We start from the raw sequence: 22,202 nt of genomic DNA, 5'->3' as shown, positions 1-22,202 counted from the left end.
ATGACAAGCATCGCCCCTCCCTCTTTCCTACACTATTGTAGCCCAACATTTCCTCTCTTTCTCCACCCATTCTTGTAGCCCAGCATCTCCCTGTCCTGCCCATCAGAGCTGTGGAGTTGTAATTGGAGTCAGAAGCAATTTTGGGTAGAGTCAGAATCAGAGTCAGTAAAAATGTATCAACTCTGACTCCAGCTTCAAAATAAAAGTTATAACATTACAATATATGGTAAATGTATAATTCTATACTTATATAATTTTTTTGACCGAGATTAAAAATACTGGTAAAAATAATTTAAATTTACTAGTACTTTAGATAAAGGACAGAAAATGTAAAGCCTAATATCAATTCACTTTCAGAGGAGTTGGAGTTGAAGGTTTGGTGTAACGACTCCACAGCCCTGCTGCACACCTCTCTCTCTTCTCCACCCCTGTGGTCCAGCATCTCCCTGTCCCCTCTTGCTCTCTCCTCTATTCTATGGTCCAGCTTTTTCTTGTTCCCTCTTCCTTCCTCTCCAACCCTATGGTCTAGCACTCCCTGTCCCCTCTCTCTCTCCTTCCCCCTTATGATCCAGCAACTCCCTGTGCCCTCTCCCTTCCCTTCCCCCCCCTCTATCCTTTCCCCTTATGCTCAGCAGCTCTGTGTCCCCTCTCCCCTCCCTCCCAACCAAAAAAATGCAGCTTCAATGCTCAGCAGGGCAGCGGCTTTAGGGGGAAGGCGGCCACAGAAAACCTAGCCTGGCAGCAGATGTGGCTAGAGAAATCCTGATACCTTGCTCCTTTCCGGGCTCTATAGGTGGCAAACTGCACACCGGAAGTGAAAGCCTGCTAAATGCGGCTTTACCACCTATATAACCCATAAAGGAAGATGGCATTGGAATTTGTGTAGCTAGCTGCATCTTCCCTTCAGTCTGACATCTCTCCCCCCATGATCTAACATTTCCCCCAGCCCCTATGGTCTGTGGTATCCCTCTCTCCCCACCCCCCACCCTGACATGCCCCCCTCTCCTCATCCTCTAGCCCCCACTCCCACAGCCTGATGCATGTTTCTCTCCCAAGCCCACCTCTATCTGACATATGCAGCTCTCCCCACTCCCCACAGTCTTACATTTCCCCCTCTCCCCAACCCCTACTCTAATCTAATCTAATACACTTCTTATATACTGCTATGATCCCCCAGTAGGGTCCAGCGTGGTTTACAGCATACAATCAAACAGTCATATACTATCTAAAAGTACATTGAAAGAAAAAGATAGTGAAATAATCCACTTTACAGAAACAAAAAAGTCTTAAGTTTCCTACGGAATGATAAGTACTTAGTGCCAGTTCTGATAGTAGTAGGCAGAGTGTTCCAATATGGCATCACAAAGCTAGAAAAAAATGGACTTGGCTATCGTAGAGTACTGAACACCCTTTAGGGCTATAGATCATATGATAATCAAACTATGTAATTGTGAAGAACTAACTAGGTCAGTGACTAGAGAGGAAGAGTAGCTATAAATGGCCTGAAAAACTATACACACAGATTTGAATAAGATTCTTTCCTGTACTGGGAGCCAATGTAAGGATAGACGATAAGATGAAATATTGTCATATTTCTTCAGATTAAAAATCAGTCTGATAGAGGTATTTTGAATAAGCTGCAAATTTTTTTTTTTTGCAGTTTAGCTAACACACCTAAGTATAAACCGTTGCAACAGTCCAAATGTGGAAGCACTAGCATCCGAACTAGTAGGGCAGAAACAGGCAGTTCAAAAAAAAGATCTTATGATTCTTAGTTGCCTTAGCTTAACAGTAGTCCTCTTCCAAAGATGATTAATCTGAGGCTCAAATGTCCAGTATTACTTCCAGGACTCTCGCTCCTCCCCCATTCCCTGTTCCCTTACCTAAAGTCTGGCATCTCTCCTGCCCCCTCTGCTGCACAGGTCCAGTACCTCCCTCTGCCTTCCTCCATCTCCTCCCCATGGGCCCAGCACCTCTCTCCCACCTGTGAGTCCAGCACTTCTCCCCTCCTTCCCCACCAAGAGTCTAGCACCTCTTCCTTGTCTTCCCTCAGGACCTCTGGTCCATCAAGCCTCAGTTCTTTACCAGTGCCAGTAGTGGCAGCGGCAACAGCAGTGGTAACACGCTACCTGAGCCGAGCCAGATCCTTCCCTTTGCAGCGTCCTACCCCTCTGACGTGACTTCCTGTTTATGTGTGCATGGGACACTACAGAAGGAAGGATCCAGCTTGGCCCAGACATCATGGTACCACTGTTGCTGCTGACACTGGCGAAGAACAGGTTTGTTGGAACAGGAGTCCTGAGGGAGGATGAGGTAGAGGTTCTGGAGCTGCAGTGGAGGGTGAGGGGAAATAAAAGAAGGGAGAAGCGAGCTACCTTATAAACTGGGGGGAGGGGGCGGGAAGCTGCTTTCTGTGCCAATCCCATGACACACTTCTGGGTGCTCATGACACACTGGTTGAGGACCACTGCTCTAGCCTGGCAGCATAATCGACTGAGGATATTCTGCATACCAGCAGAGGCGGCACATGCACAGAGAGCCTACTCAAAGGTTTCTAGAAAAGTTGCTGTGGAAGTGCCTTTCCGCACTGGGCTCCACTGGTGGTATCATCCACATGTGAGGATTTAAATCCTGCATTCTCAGAGAGCACCTGTTTATAGGTGTAAGTAACTTTGTTTTCTCCAAAAAGAAAGGCAATGTTGCAATAAAACCTTATACTGCAAATAGCTTGACCCAATACATTGATTTACTTTGGTGTTTTTTTTTTTCTAGAACGATAAACATGAAACATCCTTTGGTACAGCAGATGTTAGGAAGGCGAAACGAGACCTTGTGCATCCTGAAAGAAAAAATAATAACGACTCAGAAGTGTGTGTTATTGGAGCATATTCAGAAAGAAGGAAAACAAGGGGGAGTAGCAGGAATGAAAACTCCCGTTGTAAAGGTAAAGAAGGAACAGAGTGCTCTGTTCATGTAAACTGCCTTGAAGCAGGGTTTTTGCCTTGGCTAAGTGGTATAAAATGCCATGTTAAATTGCATTTCAATTTGGATAACCTGTTTTGTCTTCACACAGTTTTGTGCAGGGAAGATTTCTGGTGTTTCGTTCTCTCTTTTTTTTTTTTTTTAGAGCAGTTCTCAATTTTTCTACTGTTGTGACACACCTGACAGACAATGTTCAAAGGCATGACACAATGGACATTACAATTTACAGCTGAGCAAATTAAAAATCCTATTATCATTTCCTTCTTGCTAACAATGATGCAAGGGAAATATAGAAACAATGGTGGTGACTGTCAGGGTACAAGAGAAGTGTGGGCCAGAGGCCAGCAGCGTTTCCAGTTGGGGCTGGTGATAAAAGTAGAGAATATTTATGGAGATTTCAAGTACCTGACTTTCTGGTTCTCAGAATGGTTGCTAAGGAAAGCACACACAATTTGTCTGTCAAATGTTTGGTGACACACTTCCCAGCTCTTGGTTAAGAACCACTTCTTTAGAAGAATCATTTGAAATAAAACAGAAATGGAGTACTTTGCTCTCTGCTGTGCACAGAGACAATATAGGGTTTGTGGTACAAGATATCCCTTCATATAGTCTTGGTTACCACTACACCGAAGCCACTACTTTGAAACTGAAAATGGAAAATATTAGGTAAATATTCAGCCAGTGGTTATGAGCCTTTTTCTAATCATTGACCTCCACTGGCTAAATAGACCTGATATTAGGGTCAGGCCCTATCTGGGCCAGTGGCGTACCCAGACAGCCAGTTTTGGATGGGCCTGAGCCCAAAGTAGGTGGGCACAAAATTTTCTCTGCCCCGCCTTACTCCCACCTCAAAATATATATACTTTAGCTAATAAGGATCCCCAAGCTCTGTCAGCTCAAGACTTTCTCTGAAGGTGGCCAGAACTCTCTTTTACCAAGCGTGGCAGGCAGCAGCAATGACCCTAAGCCACTGATGCCAACACCCCACACATGCTTAGTTGTCGATGGTTCAAGGATGCTGTTGCCAACTGCAGAGCTTGGTAGAAGAGAGTTCTGGCTGTCTTTGGAGGAGGTCCTTAGCTGGGGATGCTTGGGGATCCTCACCAGCTATACAGCAAGGGTCAGGACTGGTGTTAGACCTGCTTGAGCCCAGATCAGAAAATAAAGGAGGGACCCCCTCCTCGATTCCCTCTCCTCTCTGCCTCCGCTGTGATTTCCCACCTGCCATTACTATCACACCAACAGACCCTCACCAAATACAGAACAAGGGATCACAAATTAGAAATAAAAATATTTTAGACAAGACTTGAATGGGAACCCCAAGAAGTTAAACTTGGCATTAATGCAACACTGGAGACATAAAACAGAAATGCATTTCCTTTTCTACTGAACACAATACAAAGACATTTGCTAGGCACATTTCCAAAAGCTAACTCATTCCATTTAAAACATTCAAATAAAATGCTTTGTTTCTACCTTTGTTGTCTGGACATTTTATTTTTCCATCTTGCTGGTTCCAATTTCTCTTCTCTGCTTTCCTGTCTGTCTGCTAATTCTCCTTCAAGCGGCTGCAGTCCATGTTTTTTCTCCTCTCTCCTGTCTTTTCCCTCACTACACCTGCTTCTGACATATTGATCATTCTTTTTAGCTCTTTTCTGCCTCTCTCTCACTCTTCTTCGCCTGCTTTTTCTTTTCAACTACCTATCAAATTTCCATCTTCTTTCACCCACTAGCTCTTCCATTCCCCATCTCACTCCTTCCCCAGCCCTATGTTCCCTTTCATCTTTAATCTACTACCCATTACCATATTTTTACCCTCTGTAATCACTATCCTCTCATTCATTTCCTTGCCACCCCCTCCTAGCCTCTTCCACAGGGTTCTACCATTCCCATCATCTTCCTCCATCCGCCCAGCATCTGATTCCTTTTCCTCCCCTCCCAACCCTCATAGCCTGACATTTCTCTGTCTCTTCTGTATTCCCTCCTGCCCTCTCCCCCATAGTCCAACATTTTTCTCTTTTTCTCCCCTCTCCACCTCCTATGTACCTCTCCCTCCATCTCATCCACCCCCATGTCCAACATCTCCCCCTCTCATTCCAACTGTCCACCATCTCTCTCTCCCCCTCCCTTGTGTTCTGGGTCCAACATCTCTCTCCCCCTCCCATGCAGCATCTTTTTCCTCCCCTCTACCATCATGTCCGACATGTCTCCCTCCCCTCCACCCTTTGTCTAACATTTGTCCCTTTCCTCCACCCCTATGTCCAACATTCTTCCCTCCTCTCCTCCCCTCCCCTATATTCAACATTTCTCCCTTTCTCACCACCTATCCCCTCTCCATGCAGCATGTCTCCCTCCCTGAAGAACTTCTGCTTCAGCGTCTTCCATTGCTCGGTCCCTGCAGCATTCTTTTTTTCACCCATCGCCGGCAGCGCTGCGATTCACATAGGCTGCTCCGCTCCCCCTTGCCGCGTCCATCCGGCCCTCTCTGATGCACTTCCTGTTTATGTAGGGCCAGATGGATGCGGCAGGGGGGACCGGACCTGCCTGTGTGAATCGCAGCGCTGCAGGCGACGGGTGAAAAAAAGAATGCTGCAGGGACCGAGGCAGCGGCGGGGAGGAGAAGAATTTCAGGCAGGCAACGCTCCCGGACGGCCGGACCCGCAGGAGAAAAGGCAGCGAGGGATGTTGCTGGCAGAGGCGTAGCCAGGTTCTGATCTCGGGGGGAGCAGACTTTTATAAAATAGGTGCTGGTTGGTGTCAGCTAGTCAGCAGTGTCTGTGTTGTTGCTCAGGTGCTATGGCGGGCAGTGATTAATACAGGCTGTCTCTGTTGTGTCCTGCCTACAAGGGAACAGTAAGTTACATCAGGAGGCAGGATGCAGAAGAGGTCCCTGGACTGGCCAGAGCAGGCAACCTGTCTTCTTAACTACAAAGTAAAAATATTCAGGAATAGCACACATTCCTTCCACTGCTAGACACCTTGTTTAAATCAGATGGGCTTTTGTTTGTGTGGTGACTGGCAAGGGGGTACTCCAGGACTGCCTTAGAACACAAAACTTACCACACCATAACAGCCCTAGCCCACCTATCAGAAGACAGTTCTATATATATTACACTGGACTGTGGAGCACCAATATACTTACTATTGGGAAACTTGAACAAACTGCAGTTACGCATTCCTACACAGACATTACATGCTAGCAGAATCCTTCACCTCAGTCACACATGCAGAGCATGGACAGACACTCATCTAGATAAACATAAGATTAGCCATACAGGGTCAGACCCAGTGTCCTGTTTCCAACAGTGGCCAACCCAGGTCACAAGTACCTGGCAGAAACCCAAATTGTGACAACATTCCATTTTACCAATCTAATACAGAATAGGGAGCCAGAAAAAAAACCCAACAACAAAATTGAAATAGAGACCCCCTCACTCTCTGTCCAAGGAAGCCAGACGCTATATAGAAATGATTTATAGTAGTAGTAGTAGTAGTAGTATAAACAGTGCAATACTGGTAGAAAAGAGACAGAAATGTGTTTTCTCCTGTACATTTTACAAAGCAGGTACATCTCAGTCCTTACAAAGTATTAAATAACATTTTCTACCTTTGTTGTCTGGGAATTTGGCTGGTCCCAGTCTTTTTTTTCCATGTTCCATGAGTCAGCCTTACAAATTGTTTTCCAGGTTGGCCTTTCCATTTCTTCTCTTGCCTCTTGTCTTCTTTCTTTCCTTCTCTACATCTGTTTGGCACTGATCTTGCATTTTACGTCCCCACTATCAAATAGCTGTGTATAGAGCTGCCACGTGATCCAGTTCCAAAAGAGAGACTTTTCAACCAGTCCTAGTGTGAACTCACATCCCAAATTCATATGGGATTTGCAGTTCCGGATTTTACCCATCAAATTCTGTGCTGCAGTACATCCAAATGACTTAAGAAAATGCACTCTGACCCCTCTACTGTTGTTTGAACAATTTATTTTCTCATTTGCTTTGGTCCCGCTGTCTCTTTTCTGTTTTTCTCTGTTTCTTCTGCCTTTACAGGGTCTTTTGCCCATCTGATTTCTTCTATCTCCAAGTGCACCAACCTTCTTTCCTCTGCATCACTATTTGTCCTGTCCAGCAGCTCCCTTCTGTGTCCCTTGTTCCTATCCTACCCCCAAGTTCAGCATCTGCCATTTCTGTGTCCCCATCTCCCTTTTTTAGCACAAGCCTACCTGGTCTCCTCATCTCCCCCTTTTCTAGCATCTGCCGTCCAGGGTCCCCATCTTCCCCCTTTTTCCAGCACTATCCCTGTGTTACCATCTTCTCTCTTTTCCAGCATTACCTCTTTGTCCCCATCTCACCCCTTTTTCACCATTGTCCCCATATCTCCATTCCCCCCTTCCAGTGGTGCCCCTGTGTGTCCTACCTCTTCCTCCCCTTTTCAGTAGTGTCCCTATCCCCCTCCTTTTCAGTAGAGCCCCTATCTTCTCCCCTTTTCAGTAGTGCCCCTGTGTCCCCATTTCTTCATTTTCCAGCACTGCCTCTTTGCGTTTCAATGTCCCTCTCCTCTCCCTGCCCAGTATTGACTCTGTGTCCTTCTCTCTCTCCATGTTAACCTTCTTTCCCGTCTCTTTCAGCGCTCCCCATCCTCCTTTGGGTAACATATCTCCCTGGCCTGCTCCCACGGTCCATCCTCTGGCAGCTGCAAGGAGGTTTAATAGACAGGAGGCCAAGTGACATCAAAATGTTGAAACCAATTAGGCCAATCTCACTTTCTCCTTCCCCACGCAGCTGTCATTGTTGTACTCTCAAAACAAAGCAAGCAAAACCTATGAGCTGCTACATCCACGTTGTCACTCTTTATTAAAAAAAAATCCTTGGGGGGCGTGTCAAGATGGCGCCGAGAGCGGACGTGTAGTGAGATCGCTCCAGCCAGTCCTGCTAGTTTTTGTTTTTTCATTGAGAAAAATGCCTCACTCAAAAAGAAAAGGAACCAGTTCCGGGTAGTTCCCCCACCTACCGGGACGTCCACGCCAGCGAGAACTGGTCTGGAGCGCTTCTTCCCCGCTCTTTCTCACACAGTAAGCGGGGTGGATTCCTTGGCGGGAGAATCGGGTGGAGCGGGACTCTCGCCGGAATGCGAAACATCTCTTTCCCCCCCGCCGTTCTCGAAGATCCCTCCAGGCCCAGCGATTGGAGTGAGTCGGCAGGAGAAAACCGACGGACACCGGAAGGGTGAAGTTGGCGGTCCTAGTGGGGTGACTGACTCAACAATAACAGCTAAATCTGCTGGGAAAGAAACGGAGGTTAATCTGGGGACAATATGGCTGAAATTGTTAGAAATGGAAAAAACCCTTCTAAATTCATCTGAAGAGGTAAAATCCCTAGGAAATAAGATTCAGGAATTGAAAGACTCTGTTGAAATTACTAAACAAGATTTCTCACAGAAAATTGAGAGTTTACAAAAAGAAGTGGAACAAACTAATGAATTTAAAGTTGCTGTGATAAAAGACAATGCAGATATTAGGAGAAAACTTGAAAATATTGAAAATCATAATAGAAGATTGAACCTGCGTTTGCTTAATTTCCCCAAATTATATGGGATGTCTCCCCAAGATTTATTTGCTAGATTCCTTAAAGAAAATTTAAAATATCCTCAAGAAGCGATTCCACCATTAGAAAAAATTTACTTTATACCTAATACGATAAGAAAAATAGAAGAGGTAACAAAGGTTCAATCTGGACATGAACTTGATGCTGGAAATATAACAGCGATTTTGGAACAGTCAATAGAAACTGCCACTGAAAGAGCGACTTTGTTGGTAACTTTTCTTTTTCAACAGGATTTAAATGCAGTAATGAGACTTTACTTTAAAACAACAGACCACAATTTTGGTGGAGAAAAAATATGGCTGTATCCAGATGTAACAAAAGTGACTCAACAAAAGCGAAAGCAGTTTCTTTCAATGAGGTTAAAAACAACGGAATTGGGAGGTTCCTTTTTGTTAGTGTATCCATGTAAATGTATTGTGAGGTTTAATAGTACTAAATATGTTTTTTATGTTCCAGATCAGCTTAAGTTGTTCCTAGATTCAAAACAACGATAGAGATAATAAATAGGATTGAGATTGCGGTGTCACTATTTTCCTTTAAATTTATTGAAATTGTTAAAGTAAAGGTATCTTCACTTATTCTAATCCCCCCAATTTTTGAGGTCTAAGGAAGCCATTGACGTATAATGTAAATGGAATATGTAAAATGTTTTCTTTTTTGGCTGTTTTTCACTTAACAGTATATTTCTGTTTAAGTTTAATATAAACTAATAAAAATTATGAATATAAAAAAAATCCTTTATCCTCCACCTTTTAAGACGCTGCCTATCCTGCTGGATAGTGATGGCACAAGGAAAGCAAGTTTGGTCCAGTGAAGACTAACTCTCAAAATAACCTGTTTCTTAGCTGGGCCCTAGTATTACCATCTTAAAAATGCAACCATACCATGCCTCTGTAGCTATGTTCCACTAATGTGAAACAGTTAACTGGATTTCTTGAAAGGATTATATAAACGTAGGATGCATGACTAGGGGAACAAACATACACTTATTTATTCAATATCACAATTGCTCATGTAGAGCCACAAAACAACTTTTTAGGGCAGATAGTGTTCCTTTTATTATCCACCAGATAGAGATAAGAGTTTTCAGTTTTGGCACAATATAGTCATCACATGAACAAAATATAAGAAAACCAGTGGACTGAATTAGGGGCTAAGCCCATTTATATTTAAACAAGAGATTTCCATGAAACAAAATATTTATTTTTATTTTGACTTATAAAACTACTTGCCCATGAAACACATTCAAAACAGAATAATCCCTCTGTGTATCTAAAAGGTAAACATCTATAAAACAAATGAAGATGTGATTCCATGTGCCCCAATAAAGGAGAGTTTAATTCTACATCCATTTAATTTCAGTATATCACATCTATCAGGCTTCCGAAGGCAGATTACAACTACAGTTAAGATGCACCCATCAGGAAACAGGATAGCCTCACTGAAATCTGGACATCTATATATAAGAACAGTGAAAAAAAATGAGCACAAACTATAGAGTTTATAATTGCAGTTTCTACCAGCTACAATAATGTTTGAAGCTGTTTTAGTGATATTCAATTGTTACTTCTTTTCTCCTCCACCTTTTAAGATGGGGCAACAATAAAGAATGACAAGGTGGATGCAGCACCTCAAAAGTTTGCTTGCTTTGTTTTGAGTGAACTGAAATGACGGCTGCGCGGGGGAGGAGGGGGATGGAAAGTGGAAACAGATTACAAATTGGCATCCTTACCTTGCTTGCAGTGGACTAGATAGGTTCACTTCCACTCTGGTCTTGGGCAGCACTTTCTCCCTTCTCCATCCCCTCCCAAGTTTTGCATTTCTCCCTCTCTTCTGCCCGCTCTCCCCGTCCACATGGTCTGGTCATTTTTACTGCCCTCAAGCGCCGTTCACCCTCCAGCACCGGCGATTCTCATAGTCAGGCTTCTGCCAGCGTGCATCATCGGGGCCTCTCCTCAGGCGCGTGTCCCACCTTTGCGTAAAACAGGAAGTTGCAGAGTAGGAGGGACGCGCCTAAGGAGAGGTCCCGACGACGCACGCTGGCAGAAGGCTGGCTATGGGAATCGCCGGTGCTGGAGGGAGAACGGTGCTTCAGGGCAGTAAAAGTGAGCAGACCACGCAGATGGTGAGAGAGGGCAGAAGAGGCAGGAAAAGATTGGAGCCTCTCTTGGGAGAGCTACGCCACTGGTTGGGTTGGGGCTAGTTAGGGTGGGTGGGCCTGGAGCAAAAGTGGCTGGGCCTGGGCCCTTCCAGGCCCGCCCGTGGCTATGTCCCTGATTGGGCATTGGCACTGAATAATTAAGTCTCTGGTAGTGCCTGGATGTTATGCTAGGAAGGTCAGTATTCAGTGCCTTACCCACATAGGTAACTGGGCAAAGTTAGGATTTCTATTTATACCAACTCTGCTCAGACTTTGACTCTGAACCACCCTGGTACTAACTGGCTAGTGTTGCGATGGTCAGAGCGGATATTCAGTGGCACTGAATATCCTCTCCTGACCTGTTCAGCCTGATTTAACTGGGCAGGGGCCTTTTCTTCCTGGTGAAATCATTTTAAATGTTAGGTCCATCTTTTTTTTCAGCAGTATTAAGGCAGTTATTTTTTTTTGTAGATGCACAGCTTTAAGAAAGATACAGTAGTTAAGGCTTCTGAGACTAAGCCAACATAGATTTAGTGAAGGGAACTTTTGCCTCACTAATCTACTACATTTCTTTGAAGGGGTGAACAAACATGTGGATAAAGGTGAGCCGGTCGATATTATGTATCTGAATTATCAAAAGGCATTTGACAAAATACTTTATAAAAGACTCCAGAGGAAATTGGAAAGTCACGGGATAGGAGGGGAGGTAGTGTTTTATTGTTGATTAAACACTGGTTAAAAGGTAAAAATCAGAGTAGGTTAAATGGTCAGTATTCTCAATGGAGAAGGATAGATAGTGGGGTTCCCCAGTGGTCTGTGCTGGGACTGCTGCTTTTTAACATATTTATAAATGATCTAGAGATAGGAGTAACTAGTGAGGTAATTAAATTTGCTGATGACACAAAGTTATTCAAAGTTGTTAAATTGCAAGAGGATTGAGAAAAATTACAAGAGGACTTTACGAGACTTGGGAGACTGGGCATCCAAGTGGCAGATGACGTTTAATGTGAGCAAGTGCAAAGTGATGAATGTGGGAAAGAGGAACCCAAACTCTAGTTACGTGATGCAAGGTTCCACATTAGGAGTCACCAACCAGGAAAGTGATCTAGGTGTCATTGTTGATGATACACTGAAACTCTCTGCTCAGTGTGCAGCAGTGGCTAAGAAAGTAAATAGAATGTTAGGTATTATTAGGAAAGGAATGGAAAACAAAATGTGGAAGTTATAATGCCTTTGCATCGCTCCATGGTGCGACTGCACCTCGAATACTGTGTGTTCTGGTCACTGCATCTCAAGATATAGTGAAATTAGAAAAGGTACAGAGAAGGGTGACGAAAATGATAAATGGGATGGACAACTTCTCTATGAGGAAAAGCTAAAGCAGCTAGGGCTCTTCAGCTTGGAGAAAAGATGGCTGTGGGGAGATATAGAAACGTAGAAACATGACGGCAGATAAAGACCATATGACCCATCCAGTCTGCCCATCTTTTGTAACCCCTAACTCTTCCTTTTCCTAAGCGATCCCACATGCTTATCCCATGTCTTTTTAAAGTCTGGAACAGTCCACAACTCCACAACCTCCACCGGGAGGCCATTCCATGCCTCCACTACCCTTTCTGTGAAATAGTACTTCCTTAGATTACTCCTAAGCCTATTCCCTCTTAACTTTGTCATATGCCGCCTCATTCCAGAGCTCTCCTTCAGTTGAAAAAGGCTCTCTTCCTGTATATAATTGCCCTCGAGATAGTTAAACGTCTCTATCATGTCCCCTCTCTCTCCCTCCTCTCTTCTAGCGTATACATGTTGAGGTTCATAAGCTTGTCCCTATAATTTTTGCATTCAAGACCACTTACTAATTTCGTAGTCGCCCTCTGGACCGACTCCATCCTGTTTATATCTTTCTGTAAGTGCGGTCTCCAGAACTGCACGTAGTACTCCAAATCGGGCCTCACTAGAGACTTATACAATGGCACTATTACCTCCTTTTTCCTGCTGGTCATGCCTCTCTACATTATTATTTATTGCATTTGTATCCCACATTATCCCACCTATTTGCAGGCTCAATGTGGCTTACAGAGTGTTGTTATGACATAGTCATGACAGGATCTAGATACAATCAATATTAAGCAGAAGATGTAAGAGGGATAAGAGAAGGAAGGGTTATATAGGGTGGTGTAGGGTGTGTTTTAATTATTAGGTGGGTTGGGTGGTGATAGTGTCATTAAGGGTTCATTTTGTAGGCTTTGTTGAAGAGATATGTCTTCAAGGATTTGCGAAAGTTGGTTAGATTGTCCATGGTTTTCAAGGCTGTGGGCAATGCATTCCATAGCTGTGTACTCCTGTACGAGAAGGTAGTGGCGTATGCCTGCTTATATTTAATTCCTTTACAGCTGGGGAAGTTCAAATTGAGGAATTTGCGGGCTGATCTTTTGGCATTTCTGGCCTGCCCATATGCACCCATGGATGTTTTTGTTTTGTTCCATTATGGCAGCTACACATCCAAGTGTTAGGAATGCCCAGATCCCACCCTTAACACGCCCCTGACATGACCCCTTGTGATTTGAACGCACTTCTGACACATTTCATATAAAAATGTCTAAAAATTGTTTTTGAAAATACCAATTTGGATGTTTTTGTGAGGAAAAACGTCCAAATGCAGAGTTATGCCACTTTTTGGACATTTTTCTCTTTTGAAAATTAGCCCCATAGTCATGGACATATACAACACACAATGGTATATATCATTCAGTGTAAAAAATGCAATGAAGGCTGCTACATTGGAGAAACAAGTCAGATGCTAAAGAAGAGATTTAATTTACATAGACATCATATGAAAAATGCTAGTACCAATAAAGATGTCATGCCTGTGGGGCAGCACTTTACAAAACCAGAGCACTGTACCAGTGATTTCATGGTAAGAATCCTGAAAGGGAACTTTAAAACAATACAGGAACGTAAGACCTTTGAAGTCAGAATGATTAAATATTTTGACACCCACCAGACAGGACTTAACAAAGATCTGGGTTTTCTAGCCCATTATAAACCATAAAATTGTACTGCGTGGTCACCCTCCTGTCCCCATGCATATCTCCCTGTCCCTCATCCACCCGACTCTTCCTGTCTCTCACCTATTCACCCCCAGACTGTCACTGAAATGCTTTGATGTTTCACTTATATATACTGTAATCTACCAACATTTGCTTATTTTTGATCTGACGAAGAAGGGCAACCTTCGAAAGCTAATCAAGAAATGTATTAAGTTATGTCCAATAAAAAACGTATCATCTTATTTTCTTTTCCATGTTTTATTTTATTTCTATTGATTACATTTAAAAGTGGACTAACAGGGCTACCACACCTCTCTACTCATATAGGGGGCAAATCTATAAAGGGCACCAAAAGTAAAGTGCCAAGATTGAGCGTGAATTCTAGAACGGCATCTGGATGCTCGGATTCTGTTATAGAATATTAGTGCAAGTCTGCATTTATGTACCAGTAATTAGGCACACCCACTTACGCCATTTCAGTGCAGGCATAAATGCATGCACTTAAATGCGCATAATTCTTGGCAGGGCCACCGAGAGACTGAGCCGGGTCCGGGATAGAATCGTCATCGCTGCCACCGCCACCCCCCCCCCAAAATTGTCACCGCCGCCGCCGCCCACCCAAAGTACCTTGGCTGGCCCTGCCAGCTGCAGGCAGTGTTGCTCCTTCCACTGCCCAGCATTGCCTTTCCCTGCAGCTGCTTTCCTCAGGTCGCACATGCTCATTCTCAAAGCTGAGCATGTGCAGCCTGAGGGCTCAGCAGCTGCTAAGCAGGCAGTGCAAGGGGGGCCCGGCGCTGAAGTTTTCTCTCTCCTGCTCCTGTTGGGACGCGATTACCCAGGTCCCATCAGGAGCAGGAGAGAGAGAGAGAGAGACCCCTGCGCCGGGCCTGGGGAATCCCCCCCCCCCCCTCGGTGCTATGATTCTTGGACACATCCATGCCCTGCCCATATTCCTCTCCCTATGAATGCCCCTTTGCATTTGCACTCTGTAAAGTTTACTTCTGGAGTTATTCTGCTGTACTACGCAACGCAGAATTTGCACAGAATTCCTCACCTCTGCAGACTGTGCAGAATTCTGCCTTTCCTACATAGAATTCTGTGCAGCCTGCCTTTGCAGGCACAATGGTGCAGATACTGTTAGCCGAAAAGTGACTCCTACCCTCCCTACACACTCACCGTCCGGTGCGTAGGAGGAGGAGCTGCACAGTCGCAGGTTGGGCTGCTTGCTTCTCTGCTGCGGCAGTTCCTTTAAGCCACACGGCTATACGGAGGCCCGTGTGGCTCAAAGGAACAGTCGGGCCTTGGATGGCAGAGAAGCAGAAAGCAGCCCAATGTGTGACTCTGCAGTTCCTCCCCCTACTGTGCTGGACCAGTGCTTATGCAGGGGGGTGGGGTTCTGGAAAAGTATAGATGGAGGGTGGATGCAGAGAGAGGGGCTGAAAAAAAGGTGGATGGAGTGTGGGTGCAGGGAAAGGGCAGGAAAAAAAAGGTGGATGAGGTGTGTGTGTGTGTGCCATGGGAATGGGATGGAGGTCCACATGAAAGTGTATGGGAAACTGCGGTGGGGGAGGGGGGTATTTCATGCCTGAGGGATATGCTAGCCCTTATAATAGGGGAATTCTGCCAAAAAAATTGCAGATAAAGTGTGCAGAATTTTGCAGAATGTTCCATTTAATTCCCCTGAAGTAAAACTTACTGAATTTCGGTTAGCGCCCAACTAACACTTAGCACATAACTGTAACAGTCGCGCAAATATTCTATAACTTACACATGCACATTGACACCTAACTTCAGGCAATCTGTTGCAGAATGAGGGTATATCCTGTATATGTTTACTCAAACTGAGTGGAAGCATTCCCAGGAGTGGGGTTAGGGAGGGTCTAGTGTTTATGTATACACTTTATCAAATACATGCTTATGCATGTAAAATATGCCTGCAAATTAGAGTGAACTGAATAGCTGGTAGAAATGTTGCATGTACTTTCTGTGGGGTAGTTTTCTAAGGTGAAGTACATGTATACTTTTCCGTTTGAAAACTGGTGTAACGTTCATATTTGCTATGCAAGTTAGATGGTCAGTGATAATATTTACCTTCTCTGTACTGAAAATCAGTGCTGACTACTCACTCATGGAATGCCTCTGGAGCGGCCTATTTTTTGGCAGGGTATATTTGGCAGCCTTGTGAATTGAAATGGTTAAACTTAGTTGTTCAGCAAGGGAAAGTGTTCAAAAGCTGAGTCTTGACTGGCTAATTTCCAAAGTTAGTGTGTTAAACTCTGAAAATTGACCTGTAAGTGGTGCCTTCGTTTCTTGGCAGTTTTAAAATTCTGCATAATGTTACATGAGGTATACAAAGGTATATATTCGGAGTTGTAATGAGTCGTCTTCCACAGGTTTCAGTGAGTGAAAATGGAAACTTGATCCAAGATGCAAATGTGGTCCTTGAAATCCCACCTCCAGCGGCCATTGCTTATGCCGTTATCGAGTTGTATATCAAACATGACGGACATTTCGGTAGGTGATAGAAATATGCTACTTTTGTGCTGCCTTCCTCTTTTCATTTCCTACAGGAACTGCTTTGTTTCCTATTTCAGCCATACACAATGTTCTGGGCAGAACTGTTGGTTCCTTGTTTGGCTGGTGAATTGTTACAGTAGGATTATCCTCACCCTGTGACTGCCATACACAACATGTCCTGCACTTCAGCAGCAGCATTTGATTTCCGTAGAGTCCTGAATTGCCAGAGGCTCAATTCCATAAAATTATCATCTGTAGGTTGTTCTCTTTGGGGCCGATATTCAGACCGTGGGAGGTAGCCGGGCTGCCTTCCGTGGTGAGCGCTGAGCCCGGTTATTCAATGCTGACCAGCACTGAATATCCAGTTTATTTTTGGTCGATTTGAACTTAACTGACCAAGCCGATACTCAACGCTGGCCAGTTAAGTTGGAACCGGCCAAAGATGTTCCAGGTATTGACATGGCCATATTTGAAAATTGGCGGGTAGCTGGTTATATTGCGTGATAGAACTGGCTAACCAGTAGGCGCTAACTGGCAGTTTTCAGCGGGAGATAACCAGCAAGGAGAACAGGAAACCACCTCTATGGGAACACAAAGGTAATAAAACAAAGTAGAGGAGACAACAAGAGTAAATGCTCTGGGAGTATTTGCGAAAAAAGCCTATTGTCCCCTTTTTTTGACATCTCTTTTGTGCAATGTTTCCCTTTATAGTCTACATTTATATATGGTACTCACTGCAGGTTATTTGACTGTACTGATTTCCAACATCCATCAGGTCAGTACTTCATCTCTTGTTATTTGCACAAGTGATGCATAGTTTTTTGTATTTCAGAGACATATAAATGTCTTAACCATTGTTTTAAGCAATGTATGTCTGTATGTATTTTCATATAAGTTGAACATACACATAGTACATTTGACTGTTTTCTTCATTATAATGCATTGACTATTTGCAGCAATTTTTGTACTTTATATTTTTTACATAGAGCTACTTCAAGTTGTCACAGTCCATTGCAAGATTTGTGGTGTTTTATTTTTCTGTATGTTCATATTAATTTTTTAATATTGTGTTGCAACACACTGCTTTAAATGTTATTGTTTTGTTTGTAGTGTTTCTACTACCCCTGAGGCAGGCGGGTTTGCCCCACCGAAACATGGTCCCGTGTTGGGTCCATACTGGTGCAAGTAAACGTTTTCTCCTGGACACCTGTGTGGGATTTTTTCACATATACTCCCAGAGCTGTTACTTTTGTTGTCTCCTCTACTTTGCTTTATTGCCTGAATATTGCTGGATAGCCAGTTAAGTGCTGTTTAACCGACCACAAACCGTTCCTGGCCAGTTAAACGGTTTTAAATATCGGGCGGCTTGTCTCCCTTTTCTCTTCATGTTTTGTCTGTAAGAGCAATGGTTAGGAGACCTGCATTTGGTTGAAAGGCTAAATCAAAAACCCTTCAGAGCTTGAAGCAGTGTCTTCCTTAAGTCATTTACTGAAATATACATGTGGGAGAGGGGGTCCTAAAAAAAAAAACCTGCTGTGAAAACCAGCAGCGATCTTGCACTAGCTCAGGAAGGCCTGGGAGCACATGTCTTCAGGACCTAATGGAGCACTAAGTTTTCTTCACATGGCATAGTTCTTGGCCCTCATCTAAGAACATTAGAGGGGCCCCCTCTAAAAGACTGGAATTACTCTATAGTACCTCCATGTTTCCTTGTTGTTGTCCCCCCGGGAGTCAAGCCTGCATTTCATCACGCCCACTCTCCACCGCTACTACCCTGTTTTTCAGGCCCTCCGCGCTCCAGCCTCACTTGCCAGCACTGCTGCGCTTGGGGGGGGGGGGGGGGGGCATGGAAAGCTGCATCTTCTGCCGGCCTGTGCAACAAACAAAGTCAAAGCTCCTTCAGGAGTTGTGTCTGTGATCAAAATACCACAAGTGTTGTTTTGCAGGTAACTGGATGGATTAAATCTCTCCCGGGGAGGGGGGGAGGAGTTATGGGGGAAGACACAGGGAGCTCCATTACCACATGGCCATCTTAGGTGGCTTCTCCACCAGAAGTCAAAATATAACAGTTTTGGAGCTCAGTTCCTTAATTAGCTTCCCTTGGATTTTCAGTTTTGAAAAATCCATCTCTTCACATATAAAATCCTGCGTGATTCTGCTCTTTTTAAATGTTCTCTCTTGTCAGGGCCGGTCTTAGGCAGGGGCGACAGGGGCGGTTGCACAGGGCCTCACACTCCTAGGGGCCCTGCATCTCCGACACGTCTGTCCTCCTGTCTTGGAACACTTCCCTGCTCCGTACCTTAATGTGCATCCACATTTCAGTACAGAGCATCAGGCACAGAAAGCGATTTTCATATCCTGTCTGTTGCCGATCCCAGAGCCTCCTTGCTGCTGCATCCCGCCCCCTTTTGATGTCACTTCCTGCTTCCGCAAGGGTGGGATTCAGCAGCGAGGAGGCTCTGGGCTCGGCAGCTGATGGGATATGAAAACTACTGCTGCTGTGTGCCACTCTCTACTGATATGTGGTGGATGCATATCAAGGTGTGGGGTGCCGAGAGCTCTAAACCTCCTTTTAAACTGATAAATTATGGCTTATGGTGGTGGGTGGGTGGGCGGGAGAGGGCAACTGAGTCCACAGAACTGGTCTGCACAGGGCCCCGCAATTGCTAAGACTGGCCCTGTCTCTTGTAAAATGGATTATTTAGATATGGTCCATGTCAAGGAGTAGGGGAGTAGCCTAGTGGTTATAGCAATGGGCTAGCAGCCAGCAAAGACCAGTTCAAACCCTGCAGCTGCTCCTTGTGATCTTGAGCAAACCACTTAACCCTCTATTAACTCAGGTACAAAATTACATCATAAGGCCACCAGGGACATGTGAAATACCTTGTATACCTGAATGTAACTTGCCTTGAGCTACCACTGAAAAGGCATGAGCTAAATCTAAATCAATATAAACATGGAGAAAAAGGCAATTCAGTAATGATAAAGCACAGAACCCCTTGCTAGGAGTAAATCTTAGGTGCAGAAGTCATTCCTGGACTTTGATAGGATTCTGCATTTTGATTCTCAACATCCTGTAAAAGCTGGTGTGGAATGTTAGTCCCAGAAGTATTACTATTGTAGAATGGCTTTGATTTTGTAACTGTGCTTCTAGCTTATTGCTTTAAACTTTGTGCCTGTCTTAACCTCCTACCCATTTAGGAGGGATTCTCTTTGTGCTACCTGGACGTTCTGTGGAAGTTGCTTTATTTAGATCACTGGGGTCTCAACAGGTATGATGCAACACACTAGTGTGTTGGGATCACCTAGGAGATTTGTAGTGAGGCTTCTGCACAGAGCAGCATGGTCTATCTCCCCTGTCTTCCTGCTGTTTATCCAGCTCGTCTCCTGCGCCCTCCCCCCACACACACCCCAATGCATCAAACCTCACTTCTTTACTTCTCTGCTGGCAAGCCAACCCGCGTCCCACTCTCGTGTAAACAGGAAGTTGTGTCAGAAGGGTGGGATGCGGGAAAGCAAAGGCACTGGGTTGGCCCATATGGCAGCCGCTGCGGACAGAGAACTGAAGAAATGAGATTTGATGGACTGGAATGGACGCTGAAGGAGAACAAGGGAGAAGTGCTAGACTCAGTGAGGGAGGATGAAGGGGCGGAGGGAAGGTGCTGGACTCGCAGGTTGGGGACTGAGAGCACAAAAAGGAAGAGGTGCTGGACCCATGGGGGGAAGGATGGAGAGGGAGGGAGAAGTGCTGGATCTGCAGGGAGAGAGAGAGGAGAGATGCTGGACCATCACTAAAACGAATGTGCAGGACGTGAGGGGAAGACAGAGCAGGACAGGCAATGCGGCAGCTCTGGAGACCGGCGCTGGACAAGGCTTCAGCTGGCGGGGGCTGGGGACCCCCACCAGCCTAGGTATTTGCTGCAGCAGTGGGTGGGGAGTGGTGGGGCAGCAGACCAAAATGTGCCCCCCCACCTCTGGCCCCCTTCCACTGCAAGGTCTGGCTACGCCCCTGGTTCTTAGTTCTCCTATGTTGTGGTAGTTGCCTAGTTTGACTTCTTGGGGTTCCTGCTTCAATTTTTGTCTAATTTGTGATCCTTTGTTCTATATTTGGTGAAGGTTTGTGTCTGTGTTTTGTGTGTGACCATGGTGTGGTATGCTGCTTATATGTATTTTCGGTGTGGAACTCTGTAGCAGTCTCACTTATTCTGTTTTTACCAGTAGTAGGCATATTAGTATTCTAGGACTCCATGTAATATTTGCAGTGCTGCCTGTTCTTAAGTAGGGTTCATGTTTGAATCATAGGAATTAGTGCTGCTGTTGTATGATAGGTTTATTACATGTATGTTGAGTTTGTGATATTACAAAACCTGAAAATGTCCAATGTTCCTCATAGTGAATAAATTTATGTTGCTATTACTCAGATAATCCAAATTTATTTTTTCATATGGTAACTTCCATGGAGAAAATGTGCTAGTTATGATCTGCACCTGTTGTTGGCAGGAGATTAGGTTTTTGTGGATGCAGAGCATGTTTACTTTTAATTCATAAGAACTGCTATACTGTATCAGACCAAAGGTCCGTGAGCGTCATGTACACAGAGAGGGGCATAATCGAAAGGGATGGCCAAGTTTTGTTGAGGATGTCCTCGCAAAACGTCCCGCTGGAGAGACGGGGAAACCCGTAGTATCAAAACAAGATGGACGTCCATCTTTCGTTTCGATGATACGGTCGGGGACACCCAAATCTTGAAATTTTGGTCGTCCTTAGAGATGGTCGTCCCTAGACTTTTTCGTTTCTGATTTTCGTTGATAATGAAACCAAGGATGCCCATCTCAGAAATGGCCAAATGCAAGCCTTTTGGTCATGGGAGGAGCCAGCATTTCTAGTGCACTGGTCCCCCTGACATGCCAGGACACCAACCGGGCACCCTAGGGGGCACTGCAGTGGAGTTCATAAAATACTCCCAGAAACATAGCTCCCTTACCTTGTGTGCTGAGCCCCCCAAACCCCCCCTAAAACCCACTACCCCCAACTGTACACCACTACCATAGCCCTTATGGGTGAAGGGGGGGGTACCTAGATGTGGGTACAGTGGGTTTGTGGTGGGTTTTGGAGCACTCGCTGTTTCCTTCACAAACGTAACAGGTAAGGAGGGGGATGGGCCCGGGTCCGCCTGCCTGAAGTGCACTGCACCCACTAAAACTGCTCCAGGTACCTGCATACTGCTGTGATGGATCTGAGGTTGGCATAGAGGCTGGCACAAAATATTTTGAAAGATATTTTTTGAGGGTGGGAGTGGGTTAGTGACCACTGGGGGAGTAACGGGAGGTCACCCCAATTCTCTCTGGTGGTCATCTGGTCATTTCGGCCACCTTTTTGTGCCTTGGTCGTAAGAAAAACACAACCAGGTAAAGTTGTCCAAGTGCTTGTCAGGGACGCCCTTTTTTTTTCCAATATGGGTCGAGGACGTCCATGTGTTAGGCACGCTCAAGTCCCACCTTCGCTACGCCTCCGATATGCTCCCTTGAACTTTGGCGGTCCCTGCGACGGAAAGCAGCTGGGGACGTCCAAAATCGGCTTTCGATTATACTGATTTGGACGACCCTGGGAGAAGGACACTCATCTTCCGATTTGTGTCGAAAGAGGGGCTTCCTTCTCGTTCAAAAATGAGCCTGAGAGTGTCACAAATGTGAACATTCTCCGTTAGGTGTGTCCCGACTGAAAAAAGGTTGAGAACCACTGATTTAGAAAGTTTCATAACCATTTTCCCTTTTCAGTGTGTGTGGCCGGGGGGGGGGGGGGGGGGAACTGAACATCTGTGTAATCACTGTAATCTGGACTTCCCCTTTCTTTCCCCTGTGAGATCCTCTTTACAGCTATAGTACTTTTAGCTCCAGTGCACACATATCATAACATTAC

At 45.0% G+C, this 22,202-nt stretch overlaps 1 protein-coding gene across 6 annotated transcripts in view; it reads left to right on the top strand.

Annotated features, from left to right (window-relative positions):
* GSDME (gasdermin E) overlaps window positions 1-22,202 on the top strand; it is a 154,671-nt gene that overhangs the window by 58,767 nt on the left and 73,702 nt on the right. For all 6 annotated transcript variants that reach the window (XM_030202066.1, XM_030202090.1, XM_030202100.1 and 3 more), the window contains exons 4-5: window positions 2,773-2,944; window positions 16,160-16,280. In XM_030202066.1, the coding sequence (XP_030057926.1) occupies window positions 2,773-2,944; window positions 16,160-16,280 (293 nt within the window). The remainder of the gene's footprint in view (window positions 1-2,772; window positions 2,945-16,159; window positions 16,281-22,202) is intronic.

This window comes from Microcaecilia unicolor, chromosome 1, assembly GCF_901765095.1.
Source record: "Microcaecilia unicolor chromosome 1, aMicUni1.1, whole genome shotgun sequence".
Taxonomy (NCBI): domain Eukaryota; kingdom Metazoa; phylum Chordata; class Amphibia; order Gymnophiona; family Siphonopidae; genus Microcaecilia; species Microcaecilia unicolor.
The sequence above is the reverse complement of the archived record's forward strand: the minus strand, read 5'-3'. Positions and strand labels throughout refer to the sequence as shown.